The sequence below is a fragment of the Oncorhynchus nerka genome, linkage group LG13 (assembly GCF_034236695.1).
Source record: "Oncorhynchus nerka isolate Pitt River linkage group LG13, Oner_Uvic_2.0, whole genome shotgun sequence".
In the NCBI taxonomy this organism is placed as follows: domain Eukaryota; kingdom Metazoa; phylum Chordata; class Actinopteri; order Salmoniformes; family Salmonidae; genus Oncorhynchus; species Oncorhynchus nerka.
In genome coordinates, this window is record NC_088408.1 from 67075281 (window position 1) to 67095378 (window position 20098).

The following is a 20098-nucleotide window of genomic DNA, read 5'->3' on the forward strand; positions in this document are numbered from 1 at the left end:
TACCCTGTAAAAATAACAATATTCAGAATGCTGCTTCAAAACATTTATTTGTCACAAAATAACTTATTTTAGACTATACAACAAAAAGACATTTGGATGTGAAAGTAGAGTACATAGGTACAGTCAGACCTCATATCGCACTGTGCTTACTGATACACAAAAGACAAAGACCGTAACTCAGAGGTGAGGAAATGTTCAGCTTGCCAAAAGCACCAGTGTCAACACCTGCAACTTGCCCCCACAGGAAAAAGAGAGACACGGTGGAAGAAGGACACATACAGTCATTTGCAGTTAGAAACTTAAACAATGTGCAAAGTTGTACAAAAATCCATTGAATATTTTTGGTATCCCCGCATCCAATAACATTAGATTATTTCAAAGGTTATATCTGTTGTTCAAATCAATTGAATGTTATATAGTCATTTACAATATAATATTCTATGAGTAAATACTGAGATTATAACAGGGAAAACTACTTGGACAGAGGAAAAAAAAATACCTGAACAACAATTTAGATTTCACGTAAGCTTTGGGAATCATTCCATATTCATGAAAACATATTTAAGGCCATTGGTTACTTGTGTCATATATTTACATAAGCATACTGGTTTGTTTATAATAACTAATAAATAGTGATAAAGAGACAAAACAACATATTTCTGAGTACAACACTAAGCTGAGCTACAGACACTTCTGAGGCTGGTAGCCAGTAGTCAGGAATCATGCTCATTCTTCATCATTCTAAGGACTGTGGTATATAGAAACTGCTAATAACATTAAGGCAATGTTTTAGAAACATTATTAAAACACAGATAAATGGTAGATGTTTTACCACAATCTCCAAACGTGACAACCATGCAAATCTACACTTAATAGGTAACAAAATAACACCTCGTCAGGACTTGACTGAAAACTTCAGCCATTGGAATGCTATGATTATCACCTTAAGACATTGTTACATCTTAGACACCGACAGGAAAGGGAGTAACTGTTGGTGAGAGTGCTGTCTCTCCGAGACATTCAGTGTAATTCAGCCCTGTGTGATCTCACATATGTGTTTTATCATCTAGGTCAAGCTATTAGGCAGCTGCAGGGACCGCTGCAAATCTGTCAGATTACAGAGGCCTCATGAGGATGAGGGATGTCCCATGGCTGGCATTACTCCCAATCTCTGCTTGCCAATATGCTTTTAAGCAGCACCACCACCAAATACCCTGTTCTGGTACATCATGCACTGGGTTTGTACTTGCCTTACAAAAAGCATGTATTAAATCATATGCCCATAAAATTGTCAGAGACTCCAGTCACCCAAGTCTTAGACTGTTCCCTCTGCTACCTCACGACAAGCGGTACCAGAACGGAAAGTTTAGGTCCAAAAGGCCCCTTAACAGCTTCTACCCCCAAGCCATAAGACTGCTGAACAATTAATCAAATGGCCACTTGGAGTATTTACTGTGACACCCCCCCACATTTTGTTTTTACACTGCTGCTACTCGCTGCTTATTATCTATGCATAGTCACTTTACCCCTGCCTACATGTACAAATTACCTTAACTAACCTGTAACCCCGCACATTGACTTGGTACCGGTACCCCCTGTACATAGCCTCGGTATTATTTTTTATTGTGTTACTTTAGTATTTTTAGTAAATATTTTGTTTACTCTATTTCTTGAACTGCATTGTTGGTTAAGGACAACACCTGTTGTATTCGGTGCATGTGACAAATAACATTTGATTTGATTTTTAATTTGATATGTTTATAACTCTCGTTATCCCTCTTGTGAATGAGGAGAAATGAGAATAAAACAATAGCTAAAACAATCCATGTGCTTTTATATCAGCTGGTTGTATAATCTAACCTCATGCTAGCAGAGCGACAGGGAATGGGCCGCTGCCTAGTTATTGTGCATGGGAAAAAACCCTTCTCAGCAGAGATTAAGTTTATTGACAAAATGTGGGACACATAAGAGAGAGTGAGGTCATGGGATAGGAGTCTGTGGATTAAGTGAGAGGTTGAAAGGTCTTCTCACCCCCTAGTCACCATTAGAATAATTTTCACTTGACCATCTCAAGTGGAGTCAGGTCACTATAATACGAAGTGAGGTACCAAAATATAATATGTGTGTGATATGCTGATTGGCCTAGTCACGGATAGGGGAAAAACACAGATTAATTAAAGAGAGTACCATCTGAGAGAGTTCATCATCAGTGAAATGTATCACAGTTCAGAGAATACACAAAATAAATCAATATCTAAAAAAAACCCAGAAAAGGTCAGTTTAAGAAACTTTTGCAATGTTGTTGATTTGCATTTGGCTGAGCAGCCACCAGCGTGAGGGAGCTACAGAGGTGGTCACAGGGGTTGTAAGTAGAGCCACATGACCCACTGACAGAATCTAGTCTCTCCTCAGGCGAGAATAATGCTTGTGTGTGTGTGCGCGCGCGCCCCCACAAGAATAGTAAACAAACAACAATTTGACCAACTGGGGACATTTTGTTCGTCCCCACAAGGTCAAATGCTATTTCTAGGGGGTTTAGGGCTAAGGTTAGAATTAGTGTTAGAATTAGGTTTAGGAGCCAGGATTAGTTTTAGGGTTAGGTTAAGGGTGAAGGTTAAGGTTGGAGAAAATAGGATTTTGAATGGGACTGAATTGTGTCCCCACAAGGTTATTTATACAAGACTGTGTGTGTGTGTGTGAGAGATAATTTTTCAGCCGATGATTGTCAAGCAAATAACTGCCAGTCTCACGGTAACTGACCTGTAATTAACATAAACACATTTAGCATCTCCTGGCTTCCACACAAGCCACTGATGCAGACCTTTGGAACAGCTCCATTTTAAAAAGTCTAATAAATCCATGTAATATAGCCTTCACAATGAATCCATTATTTATTTTAGACAGGTCTAAAGAAGCATGATATTAAGAAAATGTGGTCTATTTCAGAAGAACAGAATAGCTTACTCGGAGTTATCCTTATGTTAGGTCCTGACCTGGCTATGCTAAATGGCTGTGGGCTACACTAGTTCATTTAGCAGACAAGATTTGCTTAGAATTCCATGGCATTATTTTATAGTTTGAAGAATACAATTGAACAAAGTTGAATAAAATAGAAAGGATATTTTCTCCAAACTCACACTCGGTTATTCTGTGTTGAGCGGTTAACAAAGAAATAGGTACTCCTATATGCTTAATTTAGAGTTATTAATGTAACTTTAGTTGTTCTACAAACGTTGGTCTATATGTTTTGATTTTTAACACATTGTAAGGCTGCATGATGCGACTAATGAGGATTTGAAAAAAGCTTGAAAGGCATGAGATCTTTTTGCGTTGGCTGTACACACTACATCAGTCCCTCATTCACAATTTGACAAGCACTTGATAATGCCTCGAATTTCCCGGCGGCATCCCCTTTGTGTGGCCATTAAGCACCCTAAAAAAATCTGTCTTTTGCATCCAGTGGCTGTTGTGCCCTTGGCCTGGAATGCTGCACGCTCCGAAGCACCTCTCACTCACATGGCTCTCCAGCAGTGATCTGGTCTTTCTCACAGGCTACAAGTGAAGACAGACACATCGGGGACGCAACTGTGCATGTCCTTATACAATTCCGAAGTGCATATTGAAGATATTGGGAAAACTGTCCACTTACTTTTCAACAGACAAAAATAAGAGTAGGTCACTATCAAAAGTGACTAAATGCATTATGCATGTAATGCTTTTATTATAGGTGCATTTTTATGGTGAAAATTATCTTACTCAAACTTGAAACTTACACATTGCTTATGTATGCCCGTTAGGCTCTGCACCCAGTGTAAAGCGGATTAATGTGCTTAATTCTAAGAAGTTATTGGCCACTTTAGTTGTGATACAAAACATATAGGCGTTTGGACTAGGCTGCATGACATGTGCGACTAGGATTTGAAAAAGTTAATTACATTTGCATCGATGTCAGACAAAGTGCTGAGTACCAGGCAGTTAGCAAGTTTGGTAGGCTACTAACAACCATCAGCAGCATCAGAGCTTGGAGAAGCCTAATTACTGTGACTAAACGGTCACATGGAATTTGACTGTCTTCATGACTCGTGACCGCCGGTGTGGCAGTAATATGGTCGCCGCAACAGCCCTAATCATGATTCAATGTATGCCATAATCATAAGCACTTTCCATCTTCCAGAAACATTCAATTGTGAGTGCCAAAGGGACGTTAAAGTTGAGAGCAATGCTAACAATAAAAAAATACCTGTGCTGGTTTATTGAAATAAATAATATAGTAAACAAAGCTGGATAGCTATAAAAAAGGTATGTTCCCATATAAACAGCGATAAATATGCTTCATAATGAGAGTGAGTCCCATCCTGTGATGTGTGTTTACTAATGCAGAGAAACAGAGCCTTGTGGGGTTACACACCAACTGTATGAGGCCAGTCACATGAGGGAGGGGTGAGAAGAGAAGAGTGAGGTAATGAAAGCAGTAAAAGTATATGAGCAGGAGCAGATAGACGATAATGGCCCACTTGAATAAGAATGGCTCCCTTCGTACACATCATGTCTTTGCCTGCTGCTCCTCAGCAGACCGGGAGGGAGTGGTGTGGAGGGTGCTGGCGTCACGCTGTCCATTCGGCTGCACAGACTGGACTGTCTCTACCAGGCTGCCACTGGGGAGCACCACATACCTGGCTGCCATATCCTTGGGCTGCAGCTCCCTCAGGCCCTCCTTACTGTGCCAGATCCCATAGCCAAAATACACAAGCAGACCTGGAGAGGTGCAACACATACTGATAATTGAATTTGAATATTCTAAAAAGCAAATGGTATTTGTTACAGCATTGGGTAGCACTTTTGAATATTGTTTGACTACATACTAACATACGCCTACATAATCAGAATCACACAGACATGTTGTTATTGTTATCATACTGTATGTGCAACTCTGTTGAGAACATACAGCTATAGCAGGAATATGGCGGTGCTTAACAGTCACCACAGCCTATAGACACATCTTGGCCCATCCCATCTGTGTGTTATGGTCACAACTTTCACCAGGGAAATTATTACTTAGACATGGCTTAGCCCAAGCCTCTGTCATGTCCAATATTCCCTGTGAAGCCAGTTAAATCTCTGTAGGCAGACAGGTGTGTTTAAATGGTTTACATGGTCCAGAAGACCTCTGAGCCCATACAGCCACTCATGTTTCCTTGATGATCAACTTTTATGACAGCAATCTCTACAGCCAATTAACACCTTCTCACTGCAGCAGGTGTTGGCTAGAAAACTCACTGTCTCTTCAGGGGTTTACATTTAAATACAAACTTGTACCATGTACAAAACCCTGTAGGTATAAAACCCTGTTTCGTATCCTGCTATTTATCATCAATCAGTATTAAGTAACCATACTATTTGTCGATCATTTAGGTTAAAAGGCACAGTATTTCTGCCTGACATGATGTTTGGCTTACAAGGCCTGTCAGTGCTACATAGCACATGGTCTTTACACAGCACATATTTGTGCCATTAGCAGATGTAATCTTACCTGCGGCCACCCATACAGTAAAGCGGATCCAGGTCATGGGGCTGAGCTTCAGCATTAGGAACACATTCATGAGGATGCTTGCAGCGGGAATGAATGGGACCAAGGGTACCTAGAAATATTACAACAGCAAACAACCATACTGACATGCATTAAAATTTGTCAAATAGCACACCTCAATTTCATAAGTCTTAGTCACTGACAAAAAGGAAGCTGGGCCTCCCGGGTGGCGCAGTGGTTAAGGGCGCTGTACTGCAGCGCCAGCTGTGCCATCAAAGTCCCTGTGTTCGCGCCCAGGCTCTGTCGTAACCGGCCGCGACCGGGAGGTCCGTGGGGCGACGCACAATTGGCCTAGCGTCGTCCGGGTTAGGGGAGGGCTTGGTCGGTAGGCATGTCCTTGTCTCATCGCGCACCAGCGACTCCTGTGGCGGGCCGGGCGCAGTGCGCGCTAACCAAGGTTACCAGGTGCGCGGTGTACCCTCCGACACATTGGTGCGGCTGGCTTCCGGGTTGGATGCTTGCTGTGTTAAGAAGCATTACGGCTGGTTGGGTTGTGTATCGGAGGACGCATGACTTTCAACCTTCGTCTCTCCCGAGCCCGTACGGGAGTTGTAGCGATGAGACAAGATAGTAGCTACTACAACAATTGGATACCACGAAATTGGGGAGCAAAAAGGGGTAAAATTAAAAATTAAAAAAGGAAGCTGGAGAGCCAGAAAGACCACTAGTCTTTACTAAAAGATGAAGAACTTGGTTAACTTAATTTAATTCAGCAGAATGAATAGGTTGGTGCCAGGGGGAACACGGGTCCTGCTTGAGCTCACAGAAACGTCTGCCTCTTAAATATGAGTCACAGAAACAGCTTTTATTTTATATGAGGAGCAGATCGGCCACACAGCAGAGAGCGAGTGTCTTCTGGCTGATAATGTGGCTCCCCGAGTCCCTGTCTACTGGGCTATAGGCAGTCTGGGCTCTAGTCAGACTGAGCAGAGTTTATCACACCTGAAGTGTAGCGACAGCTACAATTAGTCTGTGAGAGACTTAAAACTCATAAAGAGTAGTATCAGTTTATCATAGCTACATAAGAACTTAGGGAAATATAAAAGGCTGTTTGCTCAACTCCCCAGGCAGACAACATTATACAGATAATAACACTAAGGTGAGGGTTTTGTTCTGCTTCCATAACTTTATGGGTGGGCCCACACTATTCTATACAAGTGAAAGTCAACAAAGTTGTGAATGGCTTTACATTTAAACTTCGGGCATATGAGCAGACATATAATACAAAAGTGAGAATCGGTTTGGCTCACCTGGAAGGTTTTGGTGTTGACATGAGGTTCATGGGCATATATGATGACCAGGCAGAGAAGGAAGGTTGAGCCAAACACCACTATTAGCAGGGCGATGCTCCACGTAGGCAGCTGAAGCTGGTTACTCCCAAACACAAACACAGCACAGAGGGACACTGAGCTCACCATCACCGCCAGCACAGAAAAGGCCACCACTTCCCCTGGCTCAAAGTCCCCCAGCAACCTGCCCAGGTAAGGCTCCCAGCGGGCCTTCAACACCCCTGGGGCACTCCGTTCCCTGGTCTTCTGCATCTCCACCAGCTGCAGCTTGTCTGAGAAGGACTCATACTCCTTCAGCTCCCCACTGTCCTGAGCTATGATCTGAGACTCTGAGACTTCGGGCGAGGGCTCAGGGTTAGAGTTGGGGGAGGTAGTGGAGTTAGCCTTGGAACTGGTCTTCTCTTTCTCAGGCTGGAAGCGCAGCACGATGACACTGGCTGCCACAAAGGTGTAGGCCAGGAGGGTGCCGATGGACAGGAACTGGACCAGGGCCTCCAGGTCAAAGATGAGGGCCATGATGGCCATGAGGAGGCCAAACACCAAGATGGCATTAACAGGGACCTTGGTGACAGGGTTGACCTTGGCGAAGAAGGAGAAGAAGAGGCCATCTTCCGCCATAGCGTAAACAATCCGAGGGAGAGAGAAGAGGTTGCTGAGTAGCACTGTGTTCATGGCTGGAAAAGGGGATGGAGAGAGAGTCACATTATCAGCCCAAGAGACCTACTGTATGAAGTAAAAATTAAATGTCATACACATTTGCCCTTCAATCATTTATATCATCAACTAACCAAAATAAACTTAATGACATGATACATTGGTGTAGCCTCGTAACTACCAGATTGACTACTGCTGCGCTATCATGATTCCGTGGTAGCAAACCATTCATGTAAGCTTGCGACATCAGGTGGCTTGCTAGGCTAACATTGGTGTGGTTACAGTCTTTCAGGAGACACTTACCACAGATGGACCCTACTGCCACAATGTAGCCAGCCCAGCTGTAGCCTCGGCGGAAGAAGGCGTCAGACAGGGCTGAGTTTGGGTCGAGCGAGTGCCAAGGCACCATGAGAGTGAGGACTGTGGAGACCAGGATATAGGCTGTGGCGGCCATGCCCAGGGAAATGGCTGTGGCCATGGGAATGGCTCGCTGGGGGTTCTTTGCCTCCTCGCTGGAGGCTGCAATCACATCGAAGCCAACAAATGCGTAAAAGCAGGTGGCTGTGCCCGCCATTACCCCATTGACACCAAACGGTGCAAAACCTCCTTCCTTCTGGCTCCAGTTGACTGGGTCGGCTAGCATGAAGCCAAACACCAAGATGAAGAGTATGACAACTAGACTAACGGCTGAGAAGATGTGGTTGAGCCAAGAGGAGACTCGCACTCCGAAGGTTATGAAGATCGTGGCAACAACTAGAATCCCGGCAGCCAGCAGGTCAGGGTAGTGGGCGATATAGGGAACATTCCACTTCATTATGTGGTTCTCTGTGTAGTTCTGGATGGTGTGGTTAAACATGGAGTCCAGGTAACCACTCCACGCCCGCGCCACTGCGGCTCCACCAATCATGTACTCCAACACTACGTTCCAGCCAATGAGAAAGGCCCAGATCTCTCCACAAGAAACATAGGTGAACATGTAGGCCGAGCCCGTTCTGGGAACACGAGCTCCGAACTCTGCATAGCAGAGGGCAGCCATCAGGGAGGCGATGCCTGCTATGAGGAAGGAGAGGACCACGGCAGGTCCAGCGGTGTCCTTGGCAACAGTGCCAGTCAGGACATATAGGCCAGAACCCACCATGCCCCCAACACCCAGCAGGGCCAGGTCCACCATGGTCAGGCAACGCTTCATTGACGTCACCATCAAGTCATCATCCAGGGTCTTCAGTCGGTTCAGCCTCTGGCAGAAACGCACTGCAGGGACACAGCCACGCCCACAGGTCGCCATGGTTACAGGATCACACTCAGCAACTGGACAGGGTCTTATCAGTCAAGATGCTCAAACTGGATCCATTCTTCTCCTGATCGACTAACCTGAGAGACAAAAACACACATGCATACCATCATGCAGGGACAAAGCAGCCATCATTGAATTTGCCCTGAAGCCTGTGACTTCAGAGCAGGTAGACAAAAGCAACTCAACTCATCCATCGATCACCTATCCACACTGCTGCCTGATGTCATATTGCTGATGATGCTGTGCTTTCCATGTCTGCCCTCATCAAAATGTGGAAACAACATGTTCAGAATTGCAGACACATTTTTCGTATTTGCCTTATGTGGGGTAGCTTAATAAATGTCTATTGGGTCTACCTGAGTAATGTAAAACATATAAATAAAGCTATAAAGTATGCAATTTAACAAATGTGATCGCTCTGTCTAAGGAGTGATTAATAACTGTCCATACTAAAGAGTTCAAACATCTGCTCTGGGTGTTTGACACGTCGTCTATTCACTGGCAGTCCAATTTGCCTAATGATGACAGGCCTGTTGGCTATTATATTCAGCTTCCTGTAATGAGACTGACTAGAAGTAGCCTAACCATATTCATGCACAGCTGTTTGGTTATGATTTAACGCTGCTGTACCAAAATCAAACATCAATGGACGTTTTATGTGATAGAATACATTTACAAATTGGACCATCGGTAGGCGGCTTTTCTGATGCACCGTTTCCGACAAAACTGCGCGCTGCGAGCATATGGCGAGTTGTGCCTCAATGCTAGAAATACATTACGTAACGCTTTTATTCCCTAGAAATAAACAGCAACACAAAGGGAAGCGACCCATACATCTGTCCTCCATAATAACCGGGTGATTCGTGTGAAATAGAATGAATGGCTTTATGCGCGTCGTTTTCACAAAATCCACATTAATAATTTAAAAGAAAATGGAAACTCATGCAAATATTATTCATGACAAACGATAAGCTATTTCAATAAAGCAATGGCTGACTATTCTATGACATTTTACGTTTTATATTGCTTTATTATGGCACAAACAAGGTGGTTCAATAGGTAGCCTATGGCAAGAGCCAGGTGAGAAACACAACCATTGCTGATATTCTGCATATATATAGTGTAATATAAAACGGTCTAACAAATTAATTTATTGGTTTACCTTGAATGCTGAATATTGCTTATCAGTAGCCTATCTCGGGCCCGGTTGATATCCCTTGAAGCTCAACGGAAGGGAGGAAGGTGGAGAACCAGAGGATTGTGAGCTGACCGAGCTCTCTTCTTAAAGGCACAGTACTGGTCTATTGTACATCTGATGACGATAGGATCAGCCATCAGACAAGCGTCGCATACCGCTTCTCAGACATTGCATGCATCATCAGTTCCTTGCCATCGACTGTATCACCGAATGACAGATTGCTATAACATAACATGGTTAGCCGAAACTTAAAATACTTATCCACAAGTTATAAAATCTGGAATAAGTCAGTAATGTCTGGGAAAAGGAAGGCCTGTGTACAGCCAGTGTTTAAATGGATAGTTCAAGAAAATTCAAAAAATCCACAATGGTTTCCTTACCTTGTTAAAAGTAACCTGTTGTATGACAACAATCCATGCTTTTGGTTTAGTTTCCCTGTTACTGTTTTCACATGCTAACGTTTTAACATAATGGCATAAATCCCATTCAAGTCATGGGACAGATATTAGCATTTTCCGTGCACCATCTCCAAATCATCTGAAAGTATCTATAATTGATTGTGAAGCTCTACAAAGTCACTTATAGATGTTTGAACATGATGCTGAAAAATTATAATATCGGTCCCATGACTTTAGCATGTGGAAACAGTGCCAGGGAAACTCAACCAAAGCACTGCCTGGTATGGCAACTGCTTGGCCTCCGACCACAAGGCACTATAGAGGGTAGTGCGTATGGCCCAGTACATCACTGGGGTCAAGCTTCCTGCTATCCAGGACCTCTATACCAGGCGGTGTCAGAGGAAGGCCCTAAAAATTGTCAAAGACTCCAGCCACCCTAGTCATAGACTGTTCTCTCTGCTACCGCAAGGCAAGTGGTACCAGAACGCCAAGTCTAGGCCAAGGAGGCTTATAAACAGCTTCTACCCCCAAGCCATAAGACTCCTACCCAGACTATTTGCAACCCCCCCCACCCCCCACCCCATTTACACTGCTGCTATTCTCTGTTATTATCTATGCATAGTCACTTTAATAACTCTACCTACATGTACATACTACCTCAATTACCTCGACTAACCGGTGCCCCCGCAAATGGACTCTGTAACAGTACCCCCTGTTTATAACAGTACCCCCTGTATATAGCATTTTACCACTGCTCTTTAATTATTTGTTACTTTTATTTCTTATTCTTCTTATTTTTTAAATTTTTTTTAACTGCATTGTTGGTTAAGGGCTTGTATGTAAGCATTTCACTGTAAGGTGAACCTGTTGTATTCGGCACATTTTTTTTATTTCATTGTTGTCATACAGTGCCTTCAGAAAGTATTCACACCCTTTTATATCCTTCCTGTTTGGCCCTGTCCGGGGGTGTCCTCGGATGGGGCCACAGTGTCTCCTGACCCCTCTTGTTTCAGCCTCCAGTAATTATGCTGCAGTAGTTTATTTGTCGGGGGGGCTAGGGTCAGTTTGTTATATCTGGAGTACTTCTCCTGTCCTATTCGGTGTCCTGTGTGAATTTAAGTGTGCTCTCTCTAATTCTCTCTTTCTTTCTCTCTTTCGGAGGACCTGAGCCCTAGGACCATGCCTCAGGACTACCTGACATGATGACTCCTTGCTGTCCCCAGTCCACCTGACCGTGCTGCTGCTCCAGTTTCAACTGTTCTGCCTTATTATTATTGGACCATGCTGGTCATTTATGAACATTTGAACATCTTGGCCATGTTCTGTTATAATCTCCACCCGGCACAGCCAGAAGAGGACTGGCCACCCCACATAGCCTGGTTCCTCTCCTCTAGGTTTTGGCCTTTCTAGGGAGTTTTTCCTAGCCACCGTGCTTCTACACCTGCATTGCTTGCTGTTTGGGGTTTTAGGCTGGGTTTCTGTACAGCACTTTGAGATATCAGCTGATGTACGAAGGGCTAAATAAATACATTTGAATTGAATTGTACTTTTTCCACGTTTTCCACGTTGTGTTACAAAGTGGGATTAAAATGTATTTAATAGTCATTTTTGTCAACGATCTACACAAAATATTCTGTAATGTCAAAGTGGAAGAAAAATGTGAACTTATTTTTAATTAAAAATAACAATAATAAATTTTGATTAGATAAGTATTCAACCCCCTGAGTCAATACATGTTAGAATCACCTTTGGCAGCGATTACTTTCTGGGTCTTTCTGAGTCTTGTAGAATATTTGCCCTTGTTCTTTTTTAAATTCTTCAAGCTCTGTGAAGTTGGTTGTTGATCATTACTAGACAGCCATAGATTTTCAAACTGATTTAAGTCAAAACTGTAACTAGGCCACTCAGGAAATTCAATGTCATCTTGGGAAGTAACTCCACTGTATATTTGGCTTTACGTATTAGGACTTTGCCTGTGCTTGAATCTATTCCATTTCTTCATCCCAAAAAACTCCCCTAGTCCTTGCCGATGACAAACATACCCATAACATGATGCAACCACCACCATGTTTGAAAATATGAAGATTGGTACTCAGTGATGTGCTGTGTTGGATTTTTCCCAAACACAATGCTTTATATTCAGGACAAAAAGTTAATTTCTTTGCCAATTTTTATTGCAGTATTGCCTTATTGCAAACAGGATCCATGCTTTTGAATATTTTAATTCTGTACAAACTTCCTTATTTTCACTCTGTCATTTAGGTTAGTATTGGGGAGTAACTACAATTGTGTTGGTCCATCCTCAGTTTTCTCCTACCACAGCCATTTAACTCTGTCACTGGTTTAAAATCACCATTGAGGGGCCTCCTGAGTGGCACAGCGGTCTAAGGCACTGCATCGTGGTGCTTGAAGCGTCACTACAGACCCCAGGTCCAGCGTCGTCCGGGCTAGGGGAGGGTTTGGCCGGGGGGGCTTTACTTGGCTCATCGCGCTCTAGCGACTCCTTGTGGTGGGCCAGGCTCCTGCAGGATGACTTCAGTTAGTTGAACAGTGTTTCCTCCGACACATTGGTGCGGCTGCCTTCCGGCTTAAGCAGGCGGGTGTTAAGAAGCGCGGTTTGGCGGGTCATGTTTCACATGACTCAACCTTCGCCTCTCCCGAGCCCGTTTGCAGCGATGAAACAAGATCATAATTGGATATCACGAAATTGGGAAGAAAAAGGTGATAAAATACAATTGATAAAAACATTTAAATCACCATTGGCCTCATGGTGAAATCCCTGAGCGGTTTCCTTTATCTCCATCAACTGAATTTGGAAGGATGCCTGTATCTTTGTAGTGACTGGGTGTATTGACACACCATCCCAAGTGTAATTATTAACTTCACCATGCTCAAAGAAATATTCAATGTCTGTTGTTTGGGATTGGAAAACCTCCCTGGTCTTTGTTGTTGAATCTGACATTTCAACTTTTCATTTTATATTAATTTGTAAAAATGTCTAAAAACATTTAACTTTGACATTATGGGGTATTGTGTGTAGATGACATTACAAGATGACATGGCTTCATACACTGGGTTGTTCTGAACAGAATGAGCCTATGTCTATTGTGAAGAAAATTGGCTGTGGAACACGCATCTGAATGTACTCATGAATCCATTCCATGCGCATCAAAATGATCTGCTTCTTTGAATTGCCTTGTGAAATCCTCACACTAAGATTGGATTTTATAACTTAGCTAGTCATGTAGGCAATATAACAAGCTTTTAAATTATTCCCACCTGACTCAGATTGCAATCTATAATGGACTGTTTTTAGATTGTGTAAACTACAAGTTATTGTGTGATGCCTGGGATGCAGGGCTGTGTTCCAAACAAAACAAATACAAGTGCGCTTGCTCTAGTTCCTCAATTGCATAGCTAAGATATTTTAAAAAGCACCTTATGGTTGAAGATGATTTGAGTCATAAAAGTGCATTGAAATGACTTAGGAACTGTGAACATTTTGGAGATGTGTTGCCAGTCATTGACCAGTTAGACCCTCACTCAAACCCTTGTCATTTCCGTGTCTTATGTTGCACCTACCCCACATTTTCAATTAATATTCTTATGTTACTGAATGTATCCAGAGTATTTTAAGATTTCATTATGAACAAATGAAGAAAATGTCAAATGCTCATTAAATCAACAGGGCAATGTTTGAATTCAGTTGTGTCAGGTGAACTATTGTGTCCTCACCTTAATAAGTCTAATAATTTACTCATAATCTCCAAACTCTATTTTAATTGTCACCATGGTTATGCTTTCATATTTCTTCAGTAAGAAACATTTCAATTTAGCTCTATCCATATAGGCCAATTCCCACAAGTTTATGTCTCAAGCTGTCAGAAGTATTCATCTACCATAGTAACTCATAACTGGATGCTACAGTATCAGAATGCAAATTATATTCAAGTCCTCTAAGTATGTATAGTACTAGTCGCTTTGAATACCTTTTAACCAATGTAGGTTGACCCTATTGTCACTGACTAGACTAATAAAGAAACAGGGGTCACAATCAAAAGTAAATTGACTTTATTTCATGAACACACATTTTACAGTGGCCAAAATCATGGTAAACATGTAATGTTGATAAACATGAATGAAAAATAATGTCATCACAAACATGATAACTTGGATGAATAATATGAATTATTTCCATTTTTTATCTGTGAGTGAGTGGCAACACAAATAGAAACGTATCTACAGCCTTCAGTGATTCTTCAAATTCCCGCACTCTCATCAGGGCCCCATTACCATCCAGAACCAGTGATTTCTACACAGAATCACAAAGCAATACAACTTCTTGGTTTCCATGTGCATTTAGGGGAACACACACAGCACCTGAGGACATGAACCTGAACGTGAATCCTGAGCCCCGCTCAAGTGCTCACTAACAAGACGACAGGATGCTCTTTGAAGTGTCTATCCACTCTAGGATATGCTCTTCAGTGTCCAGTGCTTTATTTAACACAACCAGACCCTGTCTGTGTGTGTGTGTGTGTGTGTGTGTCTGTCTCATGACAGAACTCCTGACTGGGACTCTTTCTGTTGAAGTTTAAGGATCAGTTCAAGCAGGTTAATCTGCATCGTCAGCTCCTGCAATGACAAGAATGGAACATGAAATCTCCCGAGGCATTACAGACCTACTACTACACTGGACATGCAACTTTTGCCAGGTGTGAGCTGCTAGTGACGCACGCCGATTGCTGTCAATGAAGCCTGCTACACTGGCTGTGTGAGCAGTGCAGTCCCACAAAACCAAGAATGCGTTAAGCTGCTCACGCCCAAAATCATTTTTATGTCTCGGTGTGCATTATGAAGGAAGTTAGAGGTAGTTTTGCGAGTCAATGCTAACTAGCATTAGCGCAATAACTGGAAGTCTACAGGTACAGTAGGAGGTATAAAAACGGTTTCATTGCCGCAGTATTCCTTTAAAGTGGCTGGCGCTCTGCTTGCACTGTCTGCTTCCAGGATATGCTTCCAGTGAAGCAGCTAAAAACCCACAATTTGTCTACACCTGCAGCATAACAGGTATGTTACAATGGTGGATGAGAGAGCCTCTACCACCATCTACTGGGAATGTTTCTGCACTGCAATCGGTGTTTCACCCCCTGACTCCAATGGAAGTGTACTTAGCTTTCAACACTTCAAACGGCAGAACAAATAATTTCTCTAGAATTCAAGGCAATACATTTACCTAAATAAATCAGGATTACGTCAACATTAGAATGGAGACAAACTAAAATGTACCATATTATTTGATAGAACAGACATCTGGTTATGAGCTTATGTAGAAGCACACAATGACATTGAACCATTTTGTTTCATGCATCTGCCATATGCACAAGAATGTACATTTACAAAGTGTTGATTCACCTGGGGATTGGTGGTTATGTAAAACCCTGGGACTCCAGCCATCTCCAAGGTGTTCTGCTGGTCTATCACCTTTTGGTCCATCTCCACCACAATCTTCTCATCCATCATCCTTTGCTCCTCTCTCACTCGAATCTCCAGAGCCTGATAGAGACAATCATAATGTCCTCTGACATGATCAACAGAATTTAACTCTGTGGCTGTGATATAGAAGGATGGATGTTTCGATAACATGTGAAAAACTAATATAACAGCATATCAACAACAACAAAAAGACCAATACAATGCCATGTTGCTCTGTCAATTCCCATACCTCAGTTTCTCCTTGTTGATTGGTTTTCATAACTGCAAGGTTGTGGGACTTGCAAACCTGTAGGGCTTCTTTATGCTTACGAACCAAATCCTGCTTGAGTGCTGGGCATGAGGAAGAGAATAGAGACATTGTAAGGTCAAAGGACCTCAGATCCCTAGTATAATGGGGCACACCAACATATAAAAAAAAATAACCATTTGAGTGTAAGACAGAGAACATGTGAAACCTAGAGAGACACACACCTCGATGCTCACAGTGCAGCTTTTGTCTCTGGTTGTACAGATTCCTCTCAGTCAGGTGCTGGATGTCCAGGAGTCCCTGTACTATATCATACACTGTTCCATCTATGAGTGCCTGAGCCAGGTCACTCAGTGTGGTGTAGGACAGGCGCTGCTGAAAGGAGCTGGACATGGGGGAGAAATAGTTCAACAGATTTGTTTCTGGAGGTCAAGTCTAGTTTCTGTAACGCCTGAGGTGTATTCACTAGGAATCAAACAGACTGAAACAGGGAAGGGACTACCTGAAATTCTGACATGCCTCTGACCTCCAACAACTGTAGATATCTTATATGCACTCATGGTTCCTAGTTATGTGGAGACTCTCAATTGCTTTAACTTGATTCCTCGCATCCTCACCTTCTCAAATAATCAATTGGAAGGGACCATTCGATGGGGTTTTAGATGGACGCGAGGAATAAGGTGAATGCAATTGAGATTCTCCCATGGTGCTAGGTTGGGCTGGTTACCTGGGCAAATCTTTGACAAGGGTTTGTAGTTCTGAAAGTAAGTAGTAATGTCTCTCTTGTTGTTTTGTAGAATCATTCTGCTCTTCGTATACCGCAGGATAACTCTCCATTTTCTAAAGTTAAGTCAAAGAACCATATCAATCACCAAAATCCATAATATTTACACCAGAAGGTCGATGTTTTTAGCTATCCCCGAGCTAGCTTTCGAGAAAAATCAAGGGAGCCCAAAGGATTTCCGAGTTATGAATAAATCAGCAATCCATCATGCTAGCTAGTTAGCTTCACTCTGAGCCAAAGCACAGGTTATTATCATACCCTTTACCGTAAAAGCGTAGATGAACCACATACTTACCAAGTTACCCAACTACAGTAATTTATTTGAGAAGTTCATCAAAAAGTAGTATACACAATGTATCGTGCATTTCTGCTGTAGCCTAGCAAACAGTCAGGCAAGCGGCTGATGCTCTGTGGAAGGACCCTAACAAAAGGTTTGTTGTCTATAAGATATGCCTGCTTGTAATCCATCTTCTCATATGATTTTTATTTAATGTAATTTTTGTTATCAATCTTAGTATGTATTATATTAGGAAAGAAAAGTTCAATTTAAATATGTAACTATAATTTGACACAAACAAAAGCGAGTTAGGGGGCGCGAGAACTTGCAGAAGGTACATTCGTCCGCTAGATGGCGTGCGCCGCACAATGTCTGTCAATCGAGTAAAGTGCAGATGCAACAAGGCGAGCAGCTGAGCATCGCTAATGACTTGAGGATGCTTGTGTTCGCAACTGTAGTTGACAGTGTCATGTGTCTCTTTTCGGCAGGTAGTGCAGGTTAATGAGACGCCAATGAAGTCTAAAGATGTATAGTTTTTTAAAGTAGCTACTATGATCTACATTTTTTTCCATTAAAATAGGTGGCTACAAATCGTATCTGGAATTTCTAAAATACGCATAGGATGATTATTTTCTTCAAAGGACCGAAATTAGGAAAGTAAATGTCAGTCAGAAAATATAGATTTGTTTATTGGCACGATACTTTAGATATATAAAACATTTGGTTGTTTCCACCCAAACATTTAACAACATTGTTGTTTGTTTGTCTACACTGGCCTTACGCTTATTCGTTTGCAACGTGACTGTTAATTATATATCTAAACCTGTACAATGCAAACGATACAACATTGATTAACATGGGCTCGACGCGCCGTCACGCGCAAAAGGTGCCAGAAATGAAGAGAACACACTTGCTGATGAGGGGAGCACCGTAGTAAGGATCTCGGATGGGCAGATGAAAACAAGTGGCAAAACCACTCTCTGTCAGAAATGGCCAAAAACACATCCCTATATTTCCGTATTGTAGAGGGCAGAAGCCTACCAGCCAAAGACGTGTGAGTATTTCGTAATTGTAATCAGGCAGCAATTACTACTATTTGCTTATTTATAGGTGTATCGTTGTGTGAAGTACACTTATAGGACGTACACTTGTTTGAAGTCAAGAATACCTTTGTTTTACAGATTAGTGTATGTTAAAAATGAGTATACTTGACAGGTGTTCTCTAAGAAATGTATATCAATAAGTTCTTAAGCAAATAATAAGTGAAGAGATATCTGTAGGTTTCCTCTCCCACTGGGAACACGCTGGTTGAATCAACGTTGTTTCCACGTAATGTCATACGTTGAACCAACGTGGAACAGATGTTGAAATGACCTGCACAGTGGGCTTCTACCTGAATTCCATCTTAATTCCATCTTATTTAAATATATATATATTTAACTTGTTTTATTTATTTTTATCTCTGAAGCTCTGGGACCAGTGACCCATATTGCATTGTAAAAGTGGACAATGAAGTTGTGGCCAGGTGAGTCCATCAAGTCCTATATGTTCTTGTTTTGTTTGCTACTTAATTGGACTATTTTATTATCATAAATGCTATTGATAAGTGGGCTAGACTGCTACTTTAGAATTTCATGTGACAGCAAGTGGCATGCTGCTGCCAAGAACATGAAAACTGATGTACATGAGGGGACAACTGTAAATGCAAAAATATTTATCAGTTCAAATGAAACTATTGTATCCTGCATACATGTTGAATTCAAAACTGGATGAGAACAGGATGTATGATTAGGGAGTGGGTTGGGATGTGGTACAGTAGGATAGATGTGTGATTACTGATCAGGACTGTGGTGTTCTTAGCTTGAGCCCCCCAAGCCCATGAGAACCTGATCCAAGGCTTGCCTTTAGGACACCAGCAGGTAACCATGGTTCAGGCAGTGCATTGCCCTGTTTTTTGGCTGTGTGTGTCTCCACATTTGCAATGGTGTAAGTTTGTGTTTCGGGGGTCGGGGTCAGTGGTTTCCGGTGTCAGTTCACCCCTCTAGGGTGTCCGAGGTCCTCCTGTTGTTAAAAAAGCTTTGAAATGGTTATTTCTGGTGAATTCTGAAGGGGAAATGCATTCAAAAATGTCCTGATCATTTGGTCAATATACCCCAATAACAACAAACTCAGAAAGTCCACAGCCCTTCTTTAAACTACATTTAAAAAGTTAAAACCCATTATTCTATTTGTGTACTCTTAACCACATGGTCTTCAATAACACATTTCTTATACCCAATTAACATCAAAGGAGTCAAGGCAATCTGAGTCGAGAAACATCTTCCTTGGTTACACAACTCAAATTCTCACCTGATGACTTGTTCGTCCTCTCCTTGCCTCAACATGGGTGGTGCTCTCTCACTCACTCTCTGTATTGCCTGTCTTTGAACCATCCCATAATCGTATAACCAAATACCATTATCATATGACAAAAATGGCTGGACTTAACAGTGATGGGGTTAGCTTATTAACATGAATTAGATTCTGCTTTTATTAGCAAAGTTATTAATTTATTGTCTGGCACTATGTATAGCTAGTTAGCTGACTATGTAGTACCAGTCTATTGAATTGTACAGTGTAGTTAGCCAGCTAGCTAGCTATACCTATTGCCAGACAGTAAATAAATAATAGTGAATAAAAGCATAATCTAATTCATGTTAATAAGCTAACATTTACTTACAGTCCTCTGCACTCCCCAAAAATCTTTGTCCTACACTTTTCTCCTCTTTGGCATTGGCATCTCCATTAAAGTGTAACTGGCAGCGTTTTAGCAACATGAAATCTTTTTAAAAATCTGTTCATATAAATCCCCAGGAAGAATGACAGAATTTCTTA

At 42.1% G+C, this 20098-nt stretch overlaps 3 protein-coding genes across 3 annotated transcripts in view; 1 reads left to right on the forward strand and 2 right to left on the reverse strand.

The window, feature by feature from the left end:
* Nucleotides 1–28: 28 nt before the first annotated feature.
* Nucleotides 29–10089, reverse strand: LOC115139955 (cationic amino acid transporter 4-like). The gene is made up of 5 exons (XM_029677864.2): nucleotides 9987–10089; nucleotides 7834–8901; nucleotides 6838–7550; nucleotides 5531–5639; nucleotides 29–4755 (listed from the first exon to the last, which is right to left on the reverse strand). Exons 2-5 carry the CDS (start codon nucleotides 8813–8815, stop codon nucleotides 4544–4546), a joined length of 2016 nt encoding a protein of 671 aa, XP_029533724.1. The 5' UTR covers nucleotides 8816–8901; nucleotides 9987–10089; the 3' UTR covers nucleotides 29–4543.
* Nucleotides 10090–14474: 4385 nt separating this feature from the next.
* On the reverse strand, nucleotides 14475–17378 carry dgcr6 (DiGeorge syndrome critical region gene 6). The gene is made up of 6 exons (XM_029678903.2): nucleotides 17243–17378; nucleotides 16891–17003; nucleotides 16388–16548; nucleotides 16146–16246; nucleotides 15836–15976; nucleotides 14475–15055 (listed from the first exon to the last, which is right to left on the reverse strand). Exons 2-6 carry the CDS (start codon nucleotides 16998–17000, stop codon nucleotides 14975–14977), a joined length of 594 nt encoding a protein of 197 aa, XP_029534763.1. The 5' UTR covers nucleotides 17001–17003; nucleotides 17243–17378; the 3' UTR covers nucleotides 14475–14974.
* Nucleotides 17379–17750: 372 nt separating this feature from the next.
* LOC115139956 (rasGAP-activating-like protein 1) overlaps nucleotides 17751–20098 on the forward strand; it is a 61046-nt gene continuing 58698 nt past the window's right edge. Inside the window, exons 1-2 of the mRNA XM_065026600.1 lie at nucleotides 17751–18278; nucleotides 18693–18749. Coding sequence (XP_064882672.1) covers nucleotides 18214–18278; nucleotides 18693–18749 — 122 coding nt within the window. The 5' untranslated portion in view covers nucleotides 17751–18213. The remainder of the gene's footprint in view (nucleotides 18279–18692; nucleotides 18750–20098) is intronic.

Bases quoted from the DNA above. Each gene is read 5' to 3' on its own strand.
- dgcr6 (XM_029678903.2), bottom strand. From the start codon at position 17,000: ATGGAGAGTTATCCTGCGGTATACGAAGAGCAGAATGATTCTACAAAA. The intron at 15,977-16,145 runs GTATGGGAATTG...TGTCTCTATCAG, and splicing joins ATCAACAAGGAGAAACTGAG to GCTCTGGAGATTCGAGTGAG. The intron at 15,056-15,835 runs GTGAATCAACAC...TTGTCATTGCAG, and splicing joins ACATAACCACCAATCCCCAG to GAGCTGACGATGCAGATTAA.
- LOC115139955 (XM_029677864.2), bottom strand. From the start codon at position 8,815: ATGGCGACCTGTGGGCGTGGCTGTGTCCCTGCAGTGCGTTTCTGCCAG. The intron at 5,640-6,837 runs GTGAGCCAAACC...TAATATTTCTAG, and splicing joins TCAACACCAAAACCTTCCAG to GTACCCTTGGTCCCATTCAT. The intron at 4,756-5,530 runs GTAAGATTACAT...GCACCTCTCCAG, and splicing joins TACTGTATGGGTGGCCGCAG to GTCTGCTTGTGTATTTTGGC.